The sequence below is a fragment of the Dromiciops gliroides genome, chromosome 1, assembly GCF_019393635.1.
Source record: "Dromiciops gliroides isolate mDroGli1 chromosome 1, mDroGli1.pri, whole genome shotgun sequence".
NCBI lineage: Eukaryota > Metazoa > Chordata > Mammalia > Microbiotheria > Microbiotheriidae > Dromiciops > Dromiciops gliroides.
Genome location: NC_057861.1, coordinates 279,712,733 through 279,736,828, shown reverse-complemented (window position 1 = coordinate 279,736,828; position 24,096 = coordinate 279,712,733). Strand labels below are relative to the sequence as shown.

General features: G+C 37.4%; 1 protein-coding gene and 1 pseudogene across 1 annotated transcript; both read right to left on the bottom strand.

Moving 5' to 3' along the window:
• Positions 1–218: 218 nt before the first annotated feature.
• On the bottom strand, positions 219–2,098 carry LOC122748421 (ATP synthase subunit d, mitochondrial-like). The gene is made up of 2 exons (XM_043994060.1): positions 2,095–2,098; positions 219–589 (listed from the first exon to the last, which is right to left on the bottom strand). The coding sequence occupies exons 1-2, from the start codon at positions 2,096–2,098 to the stop codon at positions 219–221; spliced, it is 375 nt and encodes a 124-aa protein (XP_043849995.1).
• An 11,557-nt stretch (positions 2,099–13,655) lies between these two features.
• Positions 13,656–19,882, bottom strand: LOC122748410 (annotated as a pseudogene).
• Between the last annotated feature and the right edge of the window lie 4,214 nt (positions 19,883–24,096).

The following is a 24,096-nucleotide window of genomic DNA, read 5'->3' as shown; positions in this document are numbered from 1 at the left end:
TCCTTTAGCCCCTTATTTTGGAAGTTAATCTACACTTTCTACATACATAAAAGTAAAATGAAAAAGTCTTTTGAAAATACTCATTATGTGCCAGGTACTGTGCTCATCACGATCATACAAATGCAAGCAAGCAGCTCAAGGTTCCTGCTCTCAATTGCTTTATTGCATATTTCAGGAGTATGTGACAGTAGGGCCACAGCTTCCTCTGAGGCCCAATTTTAGAGGTTCTCAGTTGGCTGGTGGGTCCAATAAGGATACTTCTTCTTGTCCAAAGTAGTTTGAGGGAAGGCTTCGTTCAAATCCTCAATAGTCATCTGTTCAAATGGAATTATATTCTTGATCTTTTCCATCTCTTTCTGAAGATCTGCAATCCTGGCATTTGAAGCTTTCATGAAATCGGCACCAATCGTTGCATCTTCCTGTTCTTCAGCATCCACTAGGGCAGTGAATTTATCTTCTGGCACAGGAATCTTCAGCTCATTGAACTTCTTCTCAAACTCTTCTACAAGGTCAGGGTTGGCCACGTGTTCCTTGTAGTAAGCCCAGTTGATCACTTGTGGCTTCTCAGCCAGGGTAGCCAATCTGGAAGCTTAATATTCTAATGGGAGAAGATGTTTAAAGGGAATCTAAGAAGGGGAAATAAAGGTATTTGAGGTAGCATGATTTGGAATTGGCCAAGAAGTGACACAGGGGCCTGATTCTGCACAAGACAAAGTAAAAGCTCACTGAGAGCAGAGTCAGGTTTTGAAAGAGGGGAGGGAGTAAAGGAGGATAGCTGAAGTATGTGGCATGGTGTGTAAATGACTGGAGAAGTGTTAACATGTTTCTGTCAAAAACACAAGCATAGCCTAAGGTCTGTGAAGGTCACAGCAACATTTCCCTTGCCCTCCATTATTGCTTGATACAAGTTCCATAGTCCTTTATCTAATATTTGGTACCTCTCTTAGCTAAGTTCTTGTCACCTACTACTGTGTCTAACTAAAGCTTTGCAAGACAGGAGACTTCAGATGTAAATGTCAGGAGAGCCACCCACCTCATTGCACATTAACACTGTTCTCTAAGTACCTACCTATATTTTCCTGGCTAATAATAATGTTATCTAACATTTCTACAATGTCTATTATGTGCCAGGCACTGTGCGTGATCTCAATTGATCCTTACAATAACCTTCTCCATCTTACAAATGAGGAAAATGAGGCAAAGAGAGATTAAGTGATTTGCCCAAGATCATACAGCTGGTTACCATCTAGGGTCACATTTGAACTCAGGTCTTCCTGACTCCAGCATGGTGTTCTATCCATTCTGTCACTTAACTGCCCCTATATCATAGCCTTCAGGATGAAATTTATTTAGCAAAGATAGACAACACACAAAAATACAGGGCACTAGGAAAGAAGATGAAATCCAAATACCTAATGAGCTGTACCAACTTTTTTTTAACCTTGATGCTGTTCTCTATATATTTTCCTTAATATTAGGTTTTTAGGCCCCAGTAGGAACAATGAGAATCAATTTATTTAGCACACAAAAGCATACAAGACAGAAAAAAGCAAGTCACAAGGACACAAGGTAAAATTCAATTACATAACAAGATTGACAGATCTTATTCCCCTGGTAGCAGTTCTCCAGAAGCTTCCCTCTTTTTGCCTGGATGTTAGACTTTCGGTTGCATTGTGTGTGTGTGTGTGTGTGGGGGACAATGCTTAACTTATTTAGAAGACAGAAGCAAGCAAGAGCTAAACAGGCAAGATGAAGGACAAGAAGATACAAGGACACAAGACAAAATCCAGTTACCTAAAGCAATCAACACACTTCATTCCAACTTTTCTCTCTTCTCCAGAACCTCCTCTCTATTACCCTGAATGTTAATCCCCGCCACGGTACTATTATTAGGGTCAGGACATTTAAAAATAGCTTCTTTCAAAAGTAATTCAATTGAATTGATGTTTCACCTCTGTCTCTCAGAATCATTAGCTTCCCTCAAGGCTCAGTTTAAGTGTACCCTTCTGCAGGAAGACTTTCCAGATGTCTCCAGCTGCTAGTGCCTCCATCACCCTTTGTAAGTCACTGTGTATTTGTTTTGTATATTCCTACCCATATTTTCGCTTTTGTCTTTGTATTTCCAGTACAAAGTACCCAATGAATCATCATCATAATATTTCAATTATGTATGCTTCTTGTATATATGTGTGTGTACATGCATATATGTCAATTATAGCATACTTATATATGTAATATATTAAGTACATGACATACATTATTGTGCAACTAATATATCTTATATACAGTGCTATAAAATATATATTTGTATAATTATGTATATGCCTCATAAAGTTTTGTTGATTGATTAATTCCAGAGCATCATTAAATATTTAAGTGTTACAGATACTGAAATGAATAGAGTTGTTAATATTACCAATGCTTCTTCAATCCTTCATTAATCATCATCATAACAGCTCACATTTATATAGTGCTTTAAGATTGCAAAGCCTTAACCAATATTATCTAATTTTATCCTCTCAACAACCCTGGGAGATAAGTGTTATTATTATTTCCATTTTAAAATGAGAAAACTGTCAGTGAAGTGTTACGTGACTTGCCCAAGGTCACACAGATAGTAAGTGTCTGAGGCTGGATTTGACTCTAGGTTCACTGCTCTTTATGCTGCCTCTACTTTGCTACCAAGTTGCCTCTATGCTTTCAATGGGTCTGTGATCTCAACATTCTTATCATTCCCTCCAGGGTTATAGTTCACAACCAATCCATGCTTTCTTGACAGGGGAATCATGTCTATATCCCACCACCCCACCCCAGCCCACCCCATGAAATCTTCACCAAATATGCTGGGACTATCCCTTATGTTTTTTAAACTTATATGTGAATACTGTATAAAATAACAGCAATATTGTTTTAAGAACAACTTTGAGTGAGTGTAATTTTGACTATTATAACTACTCAATTTAACTACAAAGAACATATGAAGGAAGACACTATCTGCATCCAGAGAAAGATCTGTTAAATAGAAATGTATATGGAATAATTTTCCATATATACACACCTATGTGTATATATATATACATATACATATATACATGTATATGCATGTTATATACATATGAATATATACATATTTTTATCTAATGGTAGCTGTCTCTAGGGAAGGAAGGAGAGAGAAGAAAAAAATAAATTTATATGATATATTTATTATATATCTAAGAGGAATAGCAATTGGTACATAATAGATAGGTAGTTCCATGTACAATATATTTTTGTTATTCTGTTATGAAATGCTTATTTTATTCCATAAATTAAAAAATAATTTAAAAATATGCAAATGGATTTGACAGCAAAATAAAAAATCTTGAGTACCATTTCAGTAGGCAGACAGTCCATTTGTTGTCTATCACTTTCATTATGTGAGAAACCCAGCTTATTTGCTGATCATACTTTTCTTGTAAATAGTATTTTATTTTTAATAATATGTAAAGATAACTTATGACATTCATTTTTGTAATATTTTGAGTTTCAATTTTTTCTCCTTCCCTCCCTTTCTTTACTCCTCCCTCCCCAAGACAGAAACAGATCTCATATAGGTTATTACATGTGCAACCATGTTAAACAAATTTCCATATTAGTCATGTTGTGAAAGAAACAGAATAAAGTCAAATATAAAATCCTCTACTTCACAGTGAATCCCGTCACAACTTGGCCCTTTTCTACCTTTCCAATCTTCTTACACATCCTCCTCTGCCACTTACTGCATAATTAAACAGCCTTCTTGCTGACTCCATAACCTTTCATTGTGCAGCCCTCATGCCTGGATTGTTCTCTCTCCTCACCTCTGTCTATTGGCTTCCTTAAATCCTCAGATCAAATCCCACTTTCTGTAGAAGGCATTTCCTAGTCCCTGTCATTCCTCCTCCCCTTCCATATTAAATTACCTTCCCTTTACTCTGTATATAACTTATATGTATATGTATATAGCTTTTTTGGCACTCATTTGAATGTCAAGTCCTTCAGAGTAGGAACCATGTACTTGCATTTCTTGGTATCCCCAGTTCTTTTTTTGTTTGTTTGTTTGCTTGTTTTTGTTTTTGTTTTTTTGGTGAGGTAATTGGGGTTAAGTGACTTGCCCAAGGTCACACAGCTAGTAAGTGTCAAGTGTCTGAGGCCAGATTTGAACTCAGGTCTTCCTGAATCCAGGGCCAGTACTCTATCCACTGTGACACCTACCTGCCCTTACATGCTTTTAAGTTTAATCTACATTGTTAACATTTCAAAAAGAAGAAAGAGTCCAACCATAGATAGCTACTATGATGTAAAAGAATATTTGGGTTTATATTCAGAGGAAGATAGTGAGATTAAAAAAAAAAAGCTACTCCTACCCCAAAAGTGCAATGTCAAGTGGTCACAAAGCCAAAAAGAAGTCTTGGAAGTCCTTTAAAAAGACCTCAAAAATGAAATAAGAAAGTACTTAGGAAAAAACAAAAAAACAAAAGCAATCCAAGAAAATCTAGAAAAATTATGAAAAGCCAGCCAATTGGAAAAAGAGATCCAAAATCTTAAGGAGAAAAACTCTTTGAAAACTAGGGACAAGGAGATATGAATGATATTATAAAACCCCAAGAAATAATAAAACAAAACAAAAGAATGAAAAACAGAGGAGAATATCAAGTATCTCATTAGATAAACAAATGATCTGGAGAATAGATTGAGGAGAGACAATATAAGGCTTGTTGGATTACCTGAAACTTATAATTTTTTTAAAAAAAGAATCTCAATACAATATTACAAAAAATTATTATGGAAAATTGTTCTGATGTTCTAGAACAAGAAGGAATAGAAATAGAAAAAAATCCATTACTAACCACCTGAAAGAGATGTCAGGAGGAAAATTGACAGGAATGTCACAGCCAACTTTCAAAACTCCAGATTAAGGAGAAAAAATTCAAGCAACAACAGCAACAACAAAAAATTACCATGGAGCTACAATCAAGATTTCACAAGACCTAGCAAATTCTATATTAAAAGACTGTTGGTCTTGGAACATAATATTTTGAGGAGCTAAGGAGATGGAGTTGTGACCAAGAATAACTTATAAAGCAGAAAAGTTAAGTATGATACTGAGTGGTGGGGGAGGACATTTAACAAACTGAGAGATTTTCAGGTATTTCTTGCAAAAAGATCAGAGCTCATTGAAAACTATTATATAAAAGATTCAGAAGAAATGGAAGGAAAACATTTATCCATCATTTTCTAAAGTATAGAAATCAACAAGACAATAAATCAGTCCCTAATTTTAGCATTTTCTGATTTCTGAGGTATAAATGTTCATGCTAAAAATATAACAATTACTTCTTGAGAACCAGTTTAATCTGGTTTCAGCATGCTCCTAAATATGAACATTGATTTTGTTAGCCCAAAGGTAAAAATCAACAATAAGCTAGAAAAACTGTTAACAACATGAAGAATATGTGGCCTGCAATAAAAACAACTTAAACCAGCTACCTTAAAAAGAAAAAAAAGGGGGCAGCTAGGTGGCACAGTGGATAGAGCACCAGCCCTGGAGTCAGGAGGACCTGAGTTCAAATCTGGCCTCAGACACATAACACTTACTAGCTGTGTGACCCTGGGCAAGTCACTTAACCCCAATTGCCTCACACAAAAAAAGAAAAAAAGAAAAAAAGAAAAAAAAAGGAAATGAATAAAGAAACAGATCTTGACATAGGACATTAGCATTTCCTGTGGTCATTTGTTGTTTTTTCCTTCATTCCTGAAGATAATCATGACACTGGCAGTGAATTCACTTGCAGTGAATTGGATTTAAATAAAGCAGGGTTGTGCAAGGTCACCAACCTCACTCTCTCCTCCAGAGCCATCTGGGTCCAGTGGCAAAGTGCATATCAGGATGACTACAGATGGCCCCAGATGTTTAAGGCAATTGGGGTTAAGTGACTTGCCCAGGATTACACAGCTAGTAAGTGTCTGAGATGAGATTTGAACTAAGATCCTCTGAACTTCAGGGCCAATGCTCTATCCATTGCACCACCCAACTTCTCTATGGACATTTATTCAATGTAAAAGCAATATAAATAAGAAAGCAAATGGAACCCAGAAAACATCCCAGTCAGCAAATGCTTTACCAAAGGGAGAGACATGGAAGTCAGTAACACTGAATCACAGGCTTCAAATATAAACTAATTTATTAAAAAATCACATGGAGACAGATGATGGAAGAATATGAACAATACTGCCTCAATAAAGGGTGGTGAGCGGTGGAGTGAAAAAAAATGAAGAATGCTTAAATGAGCCAGATGATATCAAGCTATTTAAACTGAAAAGAGAAAAAAAAAGCAAAGAAAAAAATGAAAAATATGTTTTAACATTTCCATGTCAAATTATTTTCTTCACAATAGCCAAGAAAACCAATAAATTTGGACTCTGACATCTCAGTACCTTATATGTAGCAGTAAAAGTGGCAATCAGAGAAACAAATTTGGATAGAGAAGCTGAACCAAAATGATTATGTATAGGGGAGGTTTGTTCTGAAAAGAGTATAATTTTGAGAATGGTAAAATACTGATTCTTAAGATATTTGAAAAAACCCAACAGTGACAATAGAAGGTTATTGAGGATATAAATAACTACTGAACTACATACCTACTTTCTTATTTGTACATAATCTGTGTACTTATACATGTGGACATCTTAAAATATATTCCACAGCAAACCACATCTTATTACACAGTTGACATGAAGGTTCAGGGATATCATCAATAAATCATGTTAATTCTATAACTCTGTATGACCCTAGTATTCTGTATGCATTATAAAATAATTACTCCATTGGCAAATTGAGTTCTAGGTGAATACTAATGTAAAAGTGAGATTGATTGAGTCTACCAATCAAGTCACCCCACCCCACTTAAAGTAAATGTTAAGATACAATTAGACTTTGACAAAAGAAGTCATGTGAGTGATCAAATGCTTTAGATTAAGTGTTCTTGGATGAACTGGAATTGCACTGACAAGAAGATAGTTCTGATCTATAAAATAGAAGACCAGTCTAAATCCAGGTTTTTTAAGCCCTTGGTAGAAATAAAACTGCCTATTATATGGCAGATGAGGAAAGAGTTCTCAAGCTTAACCCTCAGAGAAGTTGCTTAAGGGTCGAAGGGATTACTTTGGCCTATCTTTGGTCTCCTCTATCCTCACTATTGATCCAAGGTAGACCTTGTGAACTTTGAAAGTCCAAAATACTTCTCATCTTTTCAAGGGGGTCCTAAATATTCACCCCCAGAGCTTGCCCTATATTAAATTCTAAGTACTTACCAGCAGTTTAACTTTGGGCAAGTTCATTCAAACCTTCTGGGTGTCAGTTTCCTATTTGTAAAATGATGGGGATGGAATAAATAACTTTTGAGGTTACTTTCAACTCGAATTTATGTTCCTTTTTCCTATAAATATTTTGAGACATGAACTTGACAAAAAGTTTTAACTTTAACTGATGTTTTAAATATTAAACATAGTAAAAGGGGATAGAAAGCAAATAAGACAAGGTTATTAGGTGAAAAGGTGAGCCATTCTGTGTATGCACCATAGTACTGTGAATTTCAGTTACAAATTATGGACCTTATTAAAATAGTCTACCGTCATGCTTACTATCACATTGCCTGATGATCAAATATATGGCTATGGAAATATCCCTCAGTGTTCAACAATCTCAGCATTAAAGGTTAAATTTGTGGCATTCAGAATTTTTTTGGAACCCCTGCCTAGCAAGAAAAGGAATCAAAGACTTGTCTCTGCAAAGGTACACTGCATGATGATAGTACCAAAGTCATCAGCAGATTTTTCTCTTTCCTAGACAGTTGTCAAGGCACTACTCTGTATAAACCTTCCTCTCCAGATGGCTTTAGGATAAGGATGTAGATAATTTTGTTATGTCTAGGAAGCATCTATGGTTCCAGAAATACCAGAGATTCACAGAGTTTGGGTGTGAATTTGCCACAAGTAATTTATATAGAAGTTAGAAGACTTATGCTATCAGCCACTGACAAAAGTTGGCTTAGGCAATTAGGAAAGCCAAAACTAAAGTGATGACAGCCATAAGGAATTTTAATGGTTGACAGTTCCTTCTATGGACAATCAAGTTTTCAATCAAATCCCCTTCTTTCAAATATATAAGATGTAGTTGATGTATTTTTTATTTTGCATAATAATAGTAATAACTAAAATTTATATACAATTACCATGTCAGCAGGGGCAGCTAGGTGGTACAGTGGATAAAGCACCAGCCCTGGATTCAGGAGGACCTGAGTTCAAATCTGGCCTCAGACACTTGACACTTACTAGCTGTGTGACCCTGGGCAAGTCACTTAACTCTCATTGCCCTGCAAAAACAAAAAACAATTACCATGTCAGCACTGTGCTAAGTGCTTTACAATTATTCTTGTTTGGTACCAATAACAGCTCTGGGAGGTAGGTGCTATTATTACCCACATTTTATAGATGAGGAAACTGAGACAAACAGGTTAAATGACTTACCCAGGGTCAAAGAGCTAGTCAGTGACTGAAGAGAGATTTGAATTCATGTATTCCTGATTCCAGGCCCAGTGTTCTATCTACTGTGCCACCTGTCTCTCCTTGAATGTATTTGTATATAATTTTATATAAAAATATTAAAAATGCAAGTCCTTCCCTTTCGGATATATATCCAAATATGTGCAAATGTATATGTTTGCAAATGTATATGCATATACATATGCATATATATAGACACATATGTATATGTACATATAATAACTATAGTGTAGGGGCATAAGCACTGAACTTAAAGTTGGAAAATTGGGGTTACAATTTCACAAGCAACACTTACAAGTGGTTCCAGGCAAGCAATTTAACCATTCTGAACCTCAGCATCCACATCTATAAAACCAGGATAATAATACTTATTCAAAAGTTTTTTGAGAATAATGTGCTTTATTTTTTTTTTACTTCTTTTTTGATACTTTATCTGCCTATCTCACCCAGGATAGACTGATCTGCACAGAAGCTTTGGCCTGCTCTGTTTCTCCCCTGGTTCATTTTGCCTTTCTTTAGACGGTTTGCCCTCTTCTGCCTTTCCCCCATTTTTTGGCCTCACCCTTTGGCGCCAGACTTAGTGTAAACATCTGATCAGCTTTAGCCCTATTACACCTCAGAATGACCAAGTTCAAATGACCTACCAGCTTTAGTCATCTCTAGTAGCAGGGATTAAGTCATGCATTGCCCTGCTTGGTGCAATGTATTTTATAAAACACCATAAAATGATTTTTAATTGTTATTTAAGGTTTTTACTGGATAAAATCTAGCATCTAAAGTTTTGTAGCTGATGGACACATATCATGAGGGCTGATAGGCTAATTGGACTGAGAAAAACAATCCCTTTTGTCCTCACTCAAACATAACCCTTAGGGAAATGGTTGTCCTCTTTTCAGGAACCAAGGACTATGATCTCCATACTATACACAGGGCTTTGTTTTTTAATTTGGACAACGAAAGAGTACTTTATTTTTAATTTTTTTTAATTAATAAACATTTTTATTTATACTCTTGGGTTCCAATTTTTATCCCTCTTTCCCTCCCTCCCCTCACCCCTCCCAAAGGTGATAAGCTATCAGATATGGGTTATACGTATATGATTATGTAAAACATTACCACATTAGTCATTTTGTACAAGAAAACTTGAATAAAAAAAATGAGTGAAAAATAGCATGTTTCCATTTGTATTCCTTCAATATCAGTTCTTTCTTTGGAGGTGGTCATCAATGGTCCTTTGAAATTGTTTGAAAACATGAATTATTCTTAACCCAGGGACATTCTACCTGATTTTTATTAGCTAAATGGCTATAAGCAAAAGAGCCATTAGCTTACCTTTAATAAGGGAATGGGTTTTTTCTTTCTTTTTCTCTTTCTTTCTTTCTTCCTTTCTTCCTTCCTTCCTTTTTTTTTTTTTTTTTTGCTGGTCAATGAGAGTTAAGTGACTTGCCCAGGGTCACACAATTAGTAAGTGTCAAGTGTCTGAGGCCAGATTTGAACGTCCTTCTGAATCCAGGGCCAGTGCTCTATCCACTGAGCCACCTGGCTGTTCCTCTTTCTTTGTTTCTTTGTTTCTTTCTTTCCTTCTTTCTTTCTTTCTTTCTTTCATCTTTCTTTCTCTTTCCTTCTCTTTCTTTTTTCTTCCTTCCTTCCTTCTTTCCTTCATTTCTTTTTTGCAAATAAAATAGATTTTTATTCAGTTAGTCATATAGAGTATACACACTTTCCTGCCTAAAGAGAAAGCATACACTTTAATATTGCATGAATAGATATCTACTAAACAAACAATGCATTCTCTCAGAGGAGAGTAAATTCTGCTTTAATACATCTGCCTTGAGGTGATACAGTTAAATTAAACTTGCTTAATAAGGCTCACTTTCTGGGTGGTTCACAGTAGTATCCTTCTGTGAAACAATAAACATCCAAGCTGAGGATTAGTCCTAAGGAGGCCCAGATTCTTCTGGCTTAACTGCAAGTTCTTGGGTAGGACTTATACCTGTTGGCAAATCCTTTCAACCAAGATCTTCACAGATGAACTTAATACCCTACTGCCTCTAAAACCTACCCAAAGGGGGAATGCAGAAGAGGTGTATATTATATTGAGCAATGTTAAAAAGACCACTTAGAGAACTGTCCTTCGAGGGAAGGTAAGATGAAACCACTCCTCCTAACTAAAACAAAAAGATGGTATTGTCCTTTTTTAAAAGTCAACAAAAATTCACTTGCTTCAATAAATCTTTAACTCAATGCTATGTTATCATTTTCTGCTTTACTTGCATTATATATACAGGCCCTGCAAAAAAAAGTATAAAATGTTTAAAAGATGATATTTAAAACTTTTATTTTTCCACTTTGCTGTAAAACTATCTAGTCTTTTTTTTTCCATGGGCCATAAGTTTATTCCTTCTTTTTTTTTTTTGGTTTTGTTTTTTTTTGGTTTTTTTTGTGAGGCAATTGGGGTTAAGTGACTTGCCCAGGGTCACACAGCTAGTAAGTGTTAAGTGTCTGAGGCCGGATTTGAACTCAGGTACTCCTGACTCCAGGGCCGGTGCTCTATCCACTGCGCCACCTAGCTGCCCCTAGTTTATTCCTTCTTACTGAGTCCACTCCCCTGTCACATTAGAAACCTAAATAGTTAAATATAAAACTTAGGTTTTATTTTTTAAATATTTTCTCCTTATTTTCTTACCACTCATGCTGACCCCTAATATTTTATGAAAAAAATCTAGCCTCAAGACCTAATATGTAACATATTTCTCCTTAATACTAGATCCAATATGTGTCATTTGAAATTTTATGAGAGTGTCTGTCTCTGTCCCAAGTTTTACAGAATTTAGCTGGGTTTCTAATATATTATTACTTAGAAATTAGAGGTTACTGCACCAGTTTGGGGCATTAAGCATTTATTAAAGCATGCTAAATGTTAGAGAAAGTGAGAGCACATGATTAGAAGCCCTACACACCTAAGATAGAGAGCAAGACCAGAGGGCATAGTGGGAGAGAGAAGAGCATGCAAAAAGAGAGAGACCCCTCTCTAGGGTTTTTAACCTGTCTCAGGTAGAGGTGGGTCACTCCACCTTGATCCAGGCTAATTGGCCAGTAACATTCAATCAAGTCCATTGATTGACATGACTTGGGGGTAGCCTTAAGGTGAGTTAACTTCCTTTGAAATTCTATTGACTCTGGCCTGGCCTTAAGAAAGGTAAGGCAAATTTTATAGAGCTAGAAAAAATAATAACAAAATTCATCCAAAAAAACAAAAAGTAAAAAATATTAAGGTAACTAATGAAAAAAATGCACAGGAAGGTGGGCTAGCTGCACCAAATGTGAAGCAGCAGTCATCAAAACTATCTCGTACTGACTAAGAAATAGAATGGAGGATCAATGGAATAGCTTAGGCACAGGAGACACAGTAGTAAATTACTTTAGTAATGTACTGTTTGATAAATCCAAAGACTCCAGCTTCTGGGACAGTAACTCAGTATTTGACAAAAACTGCTGGGAAAACTGGAAGAGAGTATGGCAGAAACTAGGCATAGAACAACATCTTACACCTTATACTGAAATAAGGTCAAAATGGATACACAATTTAGACATAAAAGGTGATAACATAGGTAAATTAGGAGAGGAAGGAATAGTTTACCCCTCAGATCTTTGGAAAGGAGAACAGTTTATGACCAAACAAGAGATAGAGAATATTATGAAATGCAAAATGGTTGATTTTGATTACATTAAATTAAAAAGATTTTGTACAAACAGAAGCAATGCATCCAAAATTAGAAGGGAGGTAGAAAGCTGGGAAATAATTTTTATAGCTAGTACTTCTGATAAAGGCCTCATTTCTAAAATGTATAGGGAACTTGGGTCAGCTAGGTAGTGCAGTGGATGAAGCACAGGCCCTAGATTCAGGAGTACCTGAGTTCAAATCTAGCCTCAGACACTTGACATTTACTAGCTGTGTGACCTGAGCAAGTCACTTAGCCCTCATTGCCCCACCAAAGCAAAACAAAACAAAAAACTATCTATCTATCTATCTATCTATCTATCTATCTATCTATCTATCTATCTATCTATCTATAGATAGATAGATAGATACATATGGAACTAAATCAAATTTAAAGGAATTCAAGTCATTCCCCAATTGAGAAATGGTCAAAGGATATCAACAGGCAATTTTCTGATGAAGAAATAAAAGCTATTTATTGGCATATGAAAAAATGCTCTAAATCACTATTGATTAGAAAAGTGAAAATTAAAACAACTCTGAGGTACCACCTGTTACCTATCAGATTGGCTTATGTGACAAAAAAGCAAAATAATAAACATTGGAGAAACATGGAAAAATTGGAACACTAATGTATTGTTGGTGGAGCTGTGAACTGATCCAACCATTCTGGAGAGCAATTTGGAATTATGCCCAAAGGGCTATAAAGCTATACAAACTCTTTGACCCAGCAATACCACTATTAGGTCTTTTCCCCAAAGAGACCATAAAAAAGGAAAAGGACCCACATGTACAAAAATATTTATAGCTGCTCTTTTTGTAGTGGCAAGGAATTGGAAATTGAGGGGCTGCCCATCATTTGGGGAATGGCTGAACAAGTTGTGGTATATGAATGTAATGGAATGCTACTGTGCTGTAAGAAACGATGAGCAGGCAGATTTCAGAGAAACCTGGAAGGACTTGCATGAACTGATGAACAGAACCAGTAGAACATTGCACACAGTATTATCAATATTATATGTTGGGTCATTTAATTAACATCTTTATGTAAAACAATATTTGTGGTAATTACATGCTCACTGCTTCTGATTGCTCCTTAGGAAATATAAATACCTGTTGCTGAGGTCCTATTCTGTAAGAAGTCAAAACTCAGTCTCCCATTAATCTTATATATGGATAGCTATGGACTGGTGGTACAAACAGCAGGTTGTATAGTACCTGCCTACATCAAGCTTTTATTTTCTTTCCTTTATGGCTACAGAAAATCTGGACACAAGGGAAAACAACTCATTGTCTTATTAGACAACTCTCCACCTCCTCCTTCCTCCCTCCCCCCTCAAAAAAAAAGTAGTCATGAGTTCATACTGTATGATACTTTATTTAGATCCCATGTATTTTTATGTGTATCCACAAGATTACGATCCATTATTTCTGGAAACTGTAGCTTCTCACATACTGCCTCCTTTACATGTAGATCCTGTGATATGTCATTCAACTCTGTAAAGAGGGCTGAAGGAACAGGCTCATGATATAGCCCTGTGTCATTCATCCTGATGAGCACACCATCAGTTCTTAAGAAAAATCTCAATAGCAGAAAAAACCTAGAAGACATCACAAATTTTTCACACTTAAGCATAAAACTCCATGATTATGAAATTCATCTTCAAACAATAAAACATTCAAAAAATTTAATCTCTTCCTTGGCTTTCAATTTCTCTGTCTATATGATCGGTTATAGGTACAATCTTTAAGTTAAGTTCACCAAGCAATTTTCCTTTGCAATCAGTTGTAGAGGTCCAATCATATGGTATAATAATCTCTTTGGAGTGTTCACCCTCTGTCCTGCTCTCTTGCCATTTTTTGGCACATGCCACCTTAAGCACTCCTTGGCAATTGTCTCCAACTTTTAAAGCATCAGTCACATGGAACTCAATTCCAAAGTCAGAAACATATTGGATTCTTAAAAAGTTGTCTCCAAACATCATTTTAGGAAGACACGGCACATGTAGCTCATTAGCTAATTTCTCTGCATCAGCCTGACTTCATGATGTGCAACTTGGTGATGGTCAGCTTCCAGGGCAGGAATTTTGGATTATCATGGCCATAGTGGTGGTGTGGAACCAACACTAGCAGTTACCATCCTCAACCTTGCTCAGCTCCCCAGCCTAGCCCAGGTCACAAGCTGGGCCCCCTAGTCCTCCTGCCCTTCTGCCTACCAGCCTCCTAGTTTCTACTCATAGCACTATAGTAGGTAGTGTGCTGTGATGGCCAGTAGGTAGCCTTGAAGATGTATGGCTCCAAAGCTGTTAGCACATATAGTGCTCAGTAGAGATTGTGTGCTACCATGAGACCATCTGCTAATGATCAGTAGAGCAACACCCAATAAGAACTATATGCCCAGCAGCCAGGAGATTAGTGGAGTAGTGGTCCACTCTGCTTAGACTACACTCCCTGTTGTCTCCAGCAGTCACCACAGAGTGGGGAGGGCAATAGACCCAGCAGAGAATAACACCCAGAGTGCAGAAGGCCCACTGAGAAGAGTGTCATGACATGATCAGTCAATATTGTGCCAGGTAAAGTACTAAGTTGTGAGGATACCAAAAGCGGCAAAAGGCAGTAGCAGTGGTCCTACACTGTCAGAGGCAAGGGCTGTCCCAACTTGTGAGTATCCTATCGACACATGTACCCCTCCATGTGTATGGTCTGGCTACACTTTTCATACCCAGTATGCATAATGTCTGTATGTACCCATTCTTTCTACTCGTGGTGTGTATGTTAATGGCAAAATATGCTCCAGGTTGTGGGGAAAATGTTCTATAGCTACTGTAATACCCACGTGTATTTGAAGACCTCACAGAACACATGATTTGAACTCAGACCTGGTATCAATTGGTTTCAAACAGCAGAGCAAAATATGGAGAGCTCAGGAAATTTAACTCCTGGGGGTATGAGTGAACTGGAAGAAGTGGCAGTTTGTTGTACTTCACATAGTTTTAGGCATGGAGGTAACTGTGGAGGAAATTAAAAATGGGAGCCAGTGTGGATGGTTGGAGAGTTGGGTACCAACCTTTGCCAGCATACATCTCAAGACAAGGGACTTCTTCTATGTGAAGGATTGTAGAAAAACTGTTAATAGAGTCTCTAAACCATTTTCCACCTCCCTGTATATATCCTTGGTGGAATGTTACCTGGGGTCCTGGTTGATGGACTTACTGTCTGTGTTTTAATCTTCATCTTTTTATATTGATTTGTATTCCCCCTCCCTTCACATAAAACTGTGTTTGAATTGAAATGCTGTGGATGGCCTGTTTGGAAATATGATATGGGAGAAGGGGCAACTGAGGGAAAACAGGGCATCTTATGGAAATTTTTCAGAAGAGACCACAGAGCAAAAAACTTCACTTTTTTTGCCATTCTATTTTATTAATGCCCTTGCTTTGAACTAATTATGCCCTCTGTCTGACTAGAGAAACAAGAGTAGAGAGTCATGAGGAATGGGGTTTTTGTGTGTGTGTGTGTGTGTGTGTGTGTGTGTGTGTGTGTGTGTGTGTGTGTGTGTGTGTGTGAGAGAGAGAGAGGCAATTGGGGTTAAGTGACTTGCCCAGGGTCACACAGCTAGTGTTAAGTGTCTGAGGTCAGATTTGAAGTCAGGTCCTCCTGAATCCAGGAGCTCTACCTAGCTGCCCCTATGAGGAATGGTTTTGAGTGGATATGGATGCATAGTGAACCTTGAACCTGAAATAGCTGTTCCCAAGAACCCACATATGGGAAGTGGGGCCCTAGTTGCTGCACTGTAACTATCATATTTGTCTACATTCAAGAGAGTCATCCTCTATCATTTTGGAAGTAGTAAAACAGTTTATGTTGCAATAAGATAACAGGATTGATTATCTGTCTTTCATTATTTCCTTCCTCTCTTTCTCTGAACCTATATTCTCCAATTTAGTAACTTTTCTTTTTCACCAGATTTTCTCACCCTAATATCTAGGACAAAAGGCAGAAGTATTCAATTGTCAGGAGTCAATGACAGCCAATTAAATCAAATGGATGACTCAAGTTTCTGCTTCCTCTGCATCAAAAATGCAATTCAAGATTTTTTTTTTTCTCTAAAGGCTTGTCCTTGATAGTTAATATCCCTACGTAGATTGGAATGCCTTATAATTGCCACTGAACCCAAAGTATTTCTCCTATCCTTTATTGCTTCCTCTCACCATATGATTGAAGTACCTAGTTTAGCTAGAATCATCCAAAAGAAAGAAGAAAATACGTTTTTTTTAAATTTTCATTATATTGCTTTTTTCCCCAAGTTTTTGTTTTGTGGGCCACTGAGGGTTAAGTGCCTTGCCCAGGGTCACACAGCTAGTAAGTTTCAAGTGTCTGAGGCTGGATTTTAACTCAGGTCCTCCTGACTCCAGGGCCGGTGCTCTATCCACTGTGCCACCTAGCTGCCCCATTATATTGCTTTTAATTAAATTATATAAAAATTTTTAATGACAATGTTCATACCTAGTCAACTGATACAGAGACAAAAGGAAAAAAAGTAATATTATTTTTTCTTATGTGCCTAAGAGAATATACTGAGCTGAAAGACTCTATCTTTGAACATCTTAGCTATGTGATCCTAGAAAGTGACATCTCTCAGTGTTCAACTCAACTCTCAGGAACTGTAATTGGCATAAAAGTTTCTAACTTGCTTTGGTAGAGGGAGTTCAATGTCAACGAAATCACAAGTTTTCTTCCTCTTCTTCCTCTCCCTCCTCCTCCTCCTCCTTCCTCTTCACTATAAACAAAGAAGTTAATGTTTTGTTCTAATGTTGCCATCATCTTCCACCTCAACAAGTATTCTAAATAAGCATGTATCATCTGTGATCACCTTTATGTTCTTATTCAAATCATATGTCAAAGTGCTGAACCACAACAGTGGTTTTACATTGCATGGTAAACAGAGAAGTTTTGATTAATTTTTATATATGTATACTTTACACAAACTACTGTTATAGCATATATATGTGTGTGTGTGTGTGTGTGTGTATTTATAATTTGCCACCTCAAGGTCTTGGCTCACAAACAGCAAATCCAATCTTAAAGGATTACTCCCAAAGATCAGTTTTTTGTTTGTTTGTTTTAATTCTATACCCCTACTCATTTACCCTGAGAAATTTTCAAATATTTTCATATTTAGGTTTCACTAAATGTGGTTAATGTGAGAAGAGGCCCTCAGATCTCATAAAGATGTTCAGGGCAATAAGTCCATATAAGGTAGAGGACAACTATCATTTCACCCCAGAGAAGGTGTAAAGGATTCATAGGCACCCACTAACATGCAGAAAACATAATGCGTACTCTCAGGAGACAATAAACTTTCCTAAAAAAAGAAATGAACTCAAGTTTCCAGCGGGGCAACAGTCTGACATTTCAGATGAATACCTGTTCATCACAATTTATTACAAATTCCTTCCCAGTTTCCTATGTTCTCCAGAAGGGAAACACGATGAGGGGCTTCTGAAGAGGCATCTCCATTGACATTAGACCTGCACTGTCCAAGCACTTTAGAGTGATAGCAAAGAGTAAAGTGAAATTCTTCTGCTCCTTTCATTTGTTTGTTTTTTGTGGGGCAATGAGGGTTAAGTGACTTGCCCAGGGTCACAGAGCTGGTAAGTGTCAGGTGTCTGAGGCTGGATTTGAAGTCAGGTCCTGAATCCAGGGCCAGTGCTTTATCCACTGCACTACCTATCTGCCCCTGCTCCTACTTTTAAGCTTAATCCTCTACTATCCCCTACTTGCAGGAATCATATGGACAAATTACCTTCTTTTTTTTAATAAGGCATGCAAGTCAGAATTGCCCATTCACTCTCTAGAAGTTTTAATGCCTAAACTCTGAAATTTAGAATTACTTTCAAGGCAACCTCCAAGTCTGATGCCACTGAAATCAGGTAAGGCTATAGGATTATACTATCAAAGAAATCAAGATCTACTTTTTCTAGTGAGGAGGTTGGGGTTCAGGAATATTCTCCATATAATCCCTTATCAGGTTAGGCGAACAAGCATAGTTCTATTTTTGACATGTAATTCTGTTTTAAAAAATCATGATGATCTCCAATATCCAGATAATGCAGCCCTCTCTTGAGTCAGGAAAATTCACCCTCCAAAATTTTTCTTTCATACCAAATTAGTGAAAAAGTTGTAACTTAAAGGCTTCTCATTTCTCTGTGTTTCTGACCCAAGATGGGTATCAAAGGTTCCAGTGGGAGGAGATGATCCTCTTACATAGGTTTCCTGAACTCTCCTGTTATATTTATCCCCGGGGTGGGGGTGGGGGGGCGGGGAGGATAGGGTGATAGAGAGTGAGGTGACTCCTTTGACAAAAACCCATGCTTCCAAGAGTCAAGATCATCTTGGTTTCAGTCTTTCATTGAAAACCAATCAGAGGGGCAGCTAGGTGGGGTAGTGGATAAAGCGCCGGTCCTATATTCTGAAGGACTGGACTTCAAATCCAGCCTCAGACACATGACATTTACTAGCTGTGTGACCCTGGGCAAGTCACTTAACCCTCACTGCCCCACCACCCAAAAAATACCAGTTATTATGGGGCAACTAGGTGGTGAAGTGGATAGAGCACAGGCCCTAGATTCAGGAGAACCTGAGTTCAAATCCGGCCTCAGACACTTGACACTTACTAGCTGTGTGACCCTGGGCAAGTCACTTAACCCCAATTGCCTCACCGCAAAAAAAAAAAAAAGAAAAAAAAAAAGAAAACCAATCAGGATTTATCTTTGTCTTCAAAAAAAAAATGTGTCAATTGACACTGTAGGCAAAAGATAATTCTCATGCTACCATACTCTTTGAGAATCATCAAATTGACCAAAGGGGAAACTCTACTCAATTACCTGCTCATATATATTACATCCCAAGAAATTTTCTTAATCTATTCAATTAGGAGCCTACATGCACTTTTTTCAATATTGCATCCCAGTTTGGATATATATAATTGATTATGGAAAAAGATTGATATGCAAAACATCACCCACTTTATAGATTAAGGAAGTAACTTCAGGACCCCAGTTTCTCTACTCCACCACAAAAACTATTCTAATTCCTCTTAAAATGAACCTTCATAGTTCTCTGCCTTAATCTCTTGAACTTCCCAGTACTAACCACATGCCACTTCTTTTCCCACTTTACAACTGGGTGGGGTCTGGATGGTAGAGAAGGTTAGTTCAATGTTCAGAGACTGAGGTCTGGAAATGAGGATAAAAGAAAAAGGGGGGAAAAACTCCCTAAATCATTGGTTATTAATAATCACTTCTCTCAAAAAGGAATGGTGGGGGCAGCTAGGTGGCGCAGTGGATAGAGCACCGGCCCTGGAGTCAGGAGTACCTGAGTTCAAATCCGGCCTCAGACACTTAACACTTACTAGCTATGTGACCCTGGGCAAGTCACTTAACCCCAATTGCCTCACTAAAAAAAAAAAAAAAAAGGAATGGTGAAGCTACTTTCTGATATCTGCCTGAGGGATTGTTCTTTCCTAAGTTTCCATTTACCCTGCTGCTTCCCACGGCACCCCACGGGAAGCAACATTATGGAGGCCTTAATTAACCGCTTCCTTATTGGTCATGTTCCGATTTGATCTAGGGAATGAAATGGCTGTCAATAGCAATCATAGTATCTATATCTCTTCATGTGATCATTTGCCTGTGTTCCTGTATCAGAAGTCTAAATGACAGTTACATAAAGAGAGATGAAGTAAAAAAGAAGGTTAAGAATGTATAGCTATTCTAATCTACCACATGACTTCTGATGATGACTATATGTAAGGGCGCAAGTGATGGTATAACCACTTGATTCTGCCAGGATCATCAGAAATTGCTCTCAATTTCTCTGTGAATCATCTCCTCAGGTCCAGTGGAAACCAATTTGAGAAGAAATTATACTCTGCATGGATATAAGAAAATACTACATCATTGTTACTTTTGTGCCTATTCAGTATATACTTCTATTTAGCTGTCTGAGCTACTATTATCTGCTTTAGAATACTTTTTCAGAAAAATCTTGTTCATTATATCTGTGATTTGCAGACCAAAAAGCAGGACACCAAAAACTACACCATATATCCCAATCAGCAATGAGTTCCTTATTACTGGAAATGTACAATTTGAGGCAAATCACATGTCAACAATATTTTAAAGGGGAAAGGGATTACTGTGTGATTTCTGATGTCACTTACACCTCTGACACTATGGGATTATAATGAAACTGATTAATTTGACATATCATGAGTATGAAATAAAAGGTATTATTTTTCCCATCCTAAGGTACATTAACCAGAGATGACCTCCTAAACCTTCTAGGTGGTTGAGATTTTGTTCTTTGCATTTGTCATGATGGAGTGAAGGGTCAAAGTTTTTAAAAAAAAAATGGCTTCGCATTCCAATGTAGCAAAAAAAAAAAACAAACCCAAACCCTCCTAGCTTAGAAGTTAGCAATGGGGGGCAGCTAGGTGGCGCAGTGGATAGAGCACCAGCCCTGGAATCAGGAGTACCTGAGTTCAAATCCGGCCTCAGACACTTATACTTACTAGCTGTGTGACCCTGGGCAAGTCACTTAACCCCAATTGCCTCACTAAAAAAAAAAAGAAGTTAGCAATGAATGTTTAATAAAATTCCTTTAAAATGATTTCTTGAATAATTTAATTTCTAAGCTTTGATAAAGAAAATTATATTTCATAAACAACATTGTCCTAAAGTAGTTTAAAATGATAGACTTTCCAAAATAAAATAAAAATATTTTAAAAGGCCATGCATGGCCTTGATTTTTTATGTATATAATTTATTTAATACATATATATATTTTAATATATAGATGATATTCCAGTGCTGAAGGGAAATTCATTTCAAATAATCAAACGGGAAATACAGGAAAGGGAGGGCTGGAAAGGGGAAATAACTTTCCCAGGGTTACAAAATCAGTTGATCAGTCAATAAGCACATATTAAGCATTTGCTAAGTGCCATATACAATGCTTGCTAAGATTGGAGATACAAGGATAAAGGCAATCCTGGCTTTCAAGGAAATCACAGAGCAATGGAGAGATGATATATGAACAATTATATAAAAACAAGTTATTGGGCAGCATGGTGGCGCAGTGGATAGAGCACTGGTCCTAGAGTCAAGAGTACCTGAGTTCAAATCCAGCCTCAGACACTTGATGCTGTGTGACCCTGGGCAAGTCACTTAACCCCAATTGCCTCACACACACACACACACACACACACACACACACACACACACACACAAAGTTATTGGAAGGATAAATTGTAAATAATCAACAGAAGGAAGGTACTGGATTTAAGGGGGACTGTGAAAGTCTTCCTCTATAAGATAGGATTTGCATTGGCATTTCATTCATCATAGAGGAGCCAGGAAGCAGAGATAAGGAAGAAGAAAAATCTAGGTATGGGGGAGAGTGAGCCAGTGAAAATGGTTTTTGAATTCAGAAAGATTTTTGACCAATCTCAATTTGAATTTCCATGGAATTGTCTATAGTAAAGCTAGCTCACCTACAACTATTTCATTCATCCAAATAGAAGTGATTCAGTTGATAGGAGCTGTAGCAAAGACTGAGAGAAAAATCCACACCATGAAAAGCAGCTAGAAAGGGATAGAAAAAGCAATATCAGGGAGGGAGAAGAAGATTCAGCAGGAGAGAGAAAAATAATGAGGTAGGGTGAAAGAAGAATGTTTTAAGTGAAGGAAAGAAATAGATGCCCCTTTCTATTGCCTCTATAGAAGCAATATGCCATAGTGAATAGAGAACCTGCTTCAAAGTCATAGACAACTTCTGACACTTACTTCCTCTGTCACCTGGGATAAGTCACTTAATCTCTCAATGTCCCAGGAACCATTCTGAATCTCCGAGTTCCTGAGAAGGTGCCAATCAGCGTTAGTATAGGTAATTTTTCCCTGGAAGCTCCCTAAACCAATGTAATCACTAGGCCAGTTTCATCCTCACCCTACCAAATGTGCTATTCCCATTGACCCTAACAAGAGCTGAGACTGGAGTCAGGTCTGCCGTGGGCTAAGGTTGAGGGTCTTCCACAGTACAAGCTGAAGCTTCCTGAGCCAGGGAGCAAGAACAGATGACAGCTGGAAAGCCCCGACTTAAGGAGGAAATAGAAGGGGCTGGATGCTGGTACAAAGCACAACATAAATCAACAGGAAGTATGGATGCTGAGCCAAGGAGCCAAAGGCAGAAGATAGCTTCAATATCAGTACCATTAGTGGGTGTCAATAGGATCAAGAGAGTACAAAAGATGGTGGGATATAGTCTAAAGGTCAGGAAGAAGGGTCTAACAGGCAGTTAGGTGGTACAACCAATATAGCCCTAGACCTGAAGTCAGGAAGACCTGAATTCAAATCCTCTGACACTGACCGACTAGGTTATATGACCCTGAGCAAGTCACAACCTCTGCCTGCCTCAGTTTCTTCACCTGTAAAAGGAAGACCATCATAACACCCATTATTGTGAGAATCAAATGAGATATTTGTAAATTGCTTAGCATAGTGCCTGACACATAGTAAGTGCTTTATAAATGGTAGCTATAGTTATTATTATCAATCAATATTAGGACAATTTTAAAAAGGATTAGATCCTATGGCCTAAAATTATACAGAGGGGAAATCAGCCCTGGAAAGATGATAGGCTCTCAAAAATAAAATTTTTTTAGATACAAACTTAAATGATTCTTAGGAGGAAAAATAAAAGAGTTGCAGGAGATGCTGTCTCAAGAGACCAATGTGGATATAGGGAACTTGATAAACAAATTAGATCTTTTAAAAATGTGTGCAAAAGATGGAAGCAAAGACAGATAATGGAGAATAAATACCAGAGGGTAGCAGAGTCCTCTCAAAAAATATTAGGACGAATAAAACTACACCAAAGCTAACAACACAAAAAGATCATTTTGCTATGTCTGGGGCACGTTGAAGATCAGAGGAGGACTAGGACATCTGCGTGTATTGAATGGAACCATGATAATGGATTATGGAGACATTTCACTTCTGTTTTCTCTAGCAAGGAAAAAAAGATCTTTGGAGTAGAAAGGAAAGGACAAAAAGCAACTAACAAAGAGTTGACACTGGAGTGAAGAGTCAATAAGAGAATACTTATCTCTATGATAAATGTGGGCGAGGAGGTGGGAAAATTGAGTCACTAATGCACGTTTGGTGGATGCAATGGTGTATTTAACCATTCTGAAGAGCAAAGGGCAATCAGACTGTGCATACCCTTTGATCCAGCAATACCACTACTAGGCCTATATGCCAAAGACATCATAAAAAAGGGGAAAGGGCTTACATGTACAAACATATCTATAGCATCTCTTTTTGTGGTGGCAAAGAACTGGAAATTGAGGGGATGCCTGTTAATTAAGGAATGTCACAGAAAAAACATGTCCACAAAATGAGAAAGAGTGAGAGTCTTCAAATAATAGGCCAGGGAGCTTAAAGTCAATTCCTAGAAAAAAATAATTCTCAAACACATTATTAAAAGGATACTTTTGTGAGCACTTAGCAGGAGAAGCAATATCACTATAAATCTATCTGGCTTCATCAAAGAGAGGTATTCCAGGCCAACTTCATTTTCTTTTTTTGACAAGGTAATTAGACTAATGGGTTAGAGGGATGCTGAGGCTGGTCTGGCCTAATCATCAATTAACAAGTATTCTAGGCTCTGGGGATACAAGTACAAAGAATAAAATAATCTCCTCTCACAAGGAGCTTACATTCTAATAGGGA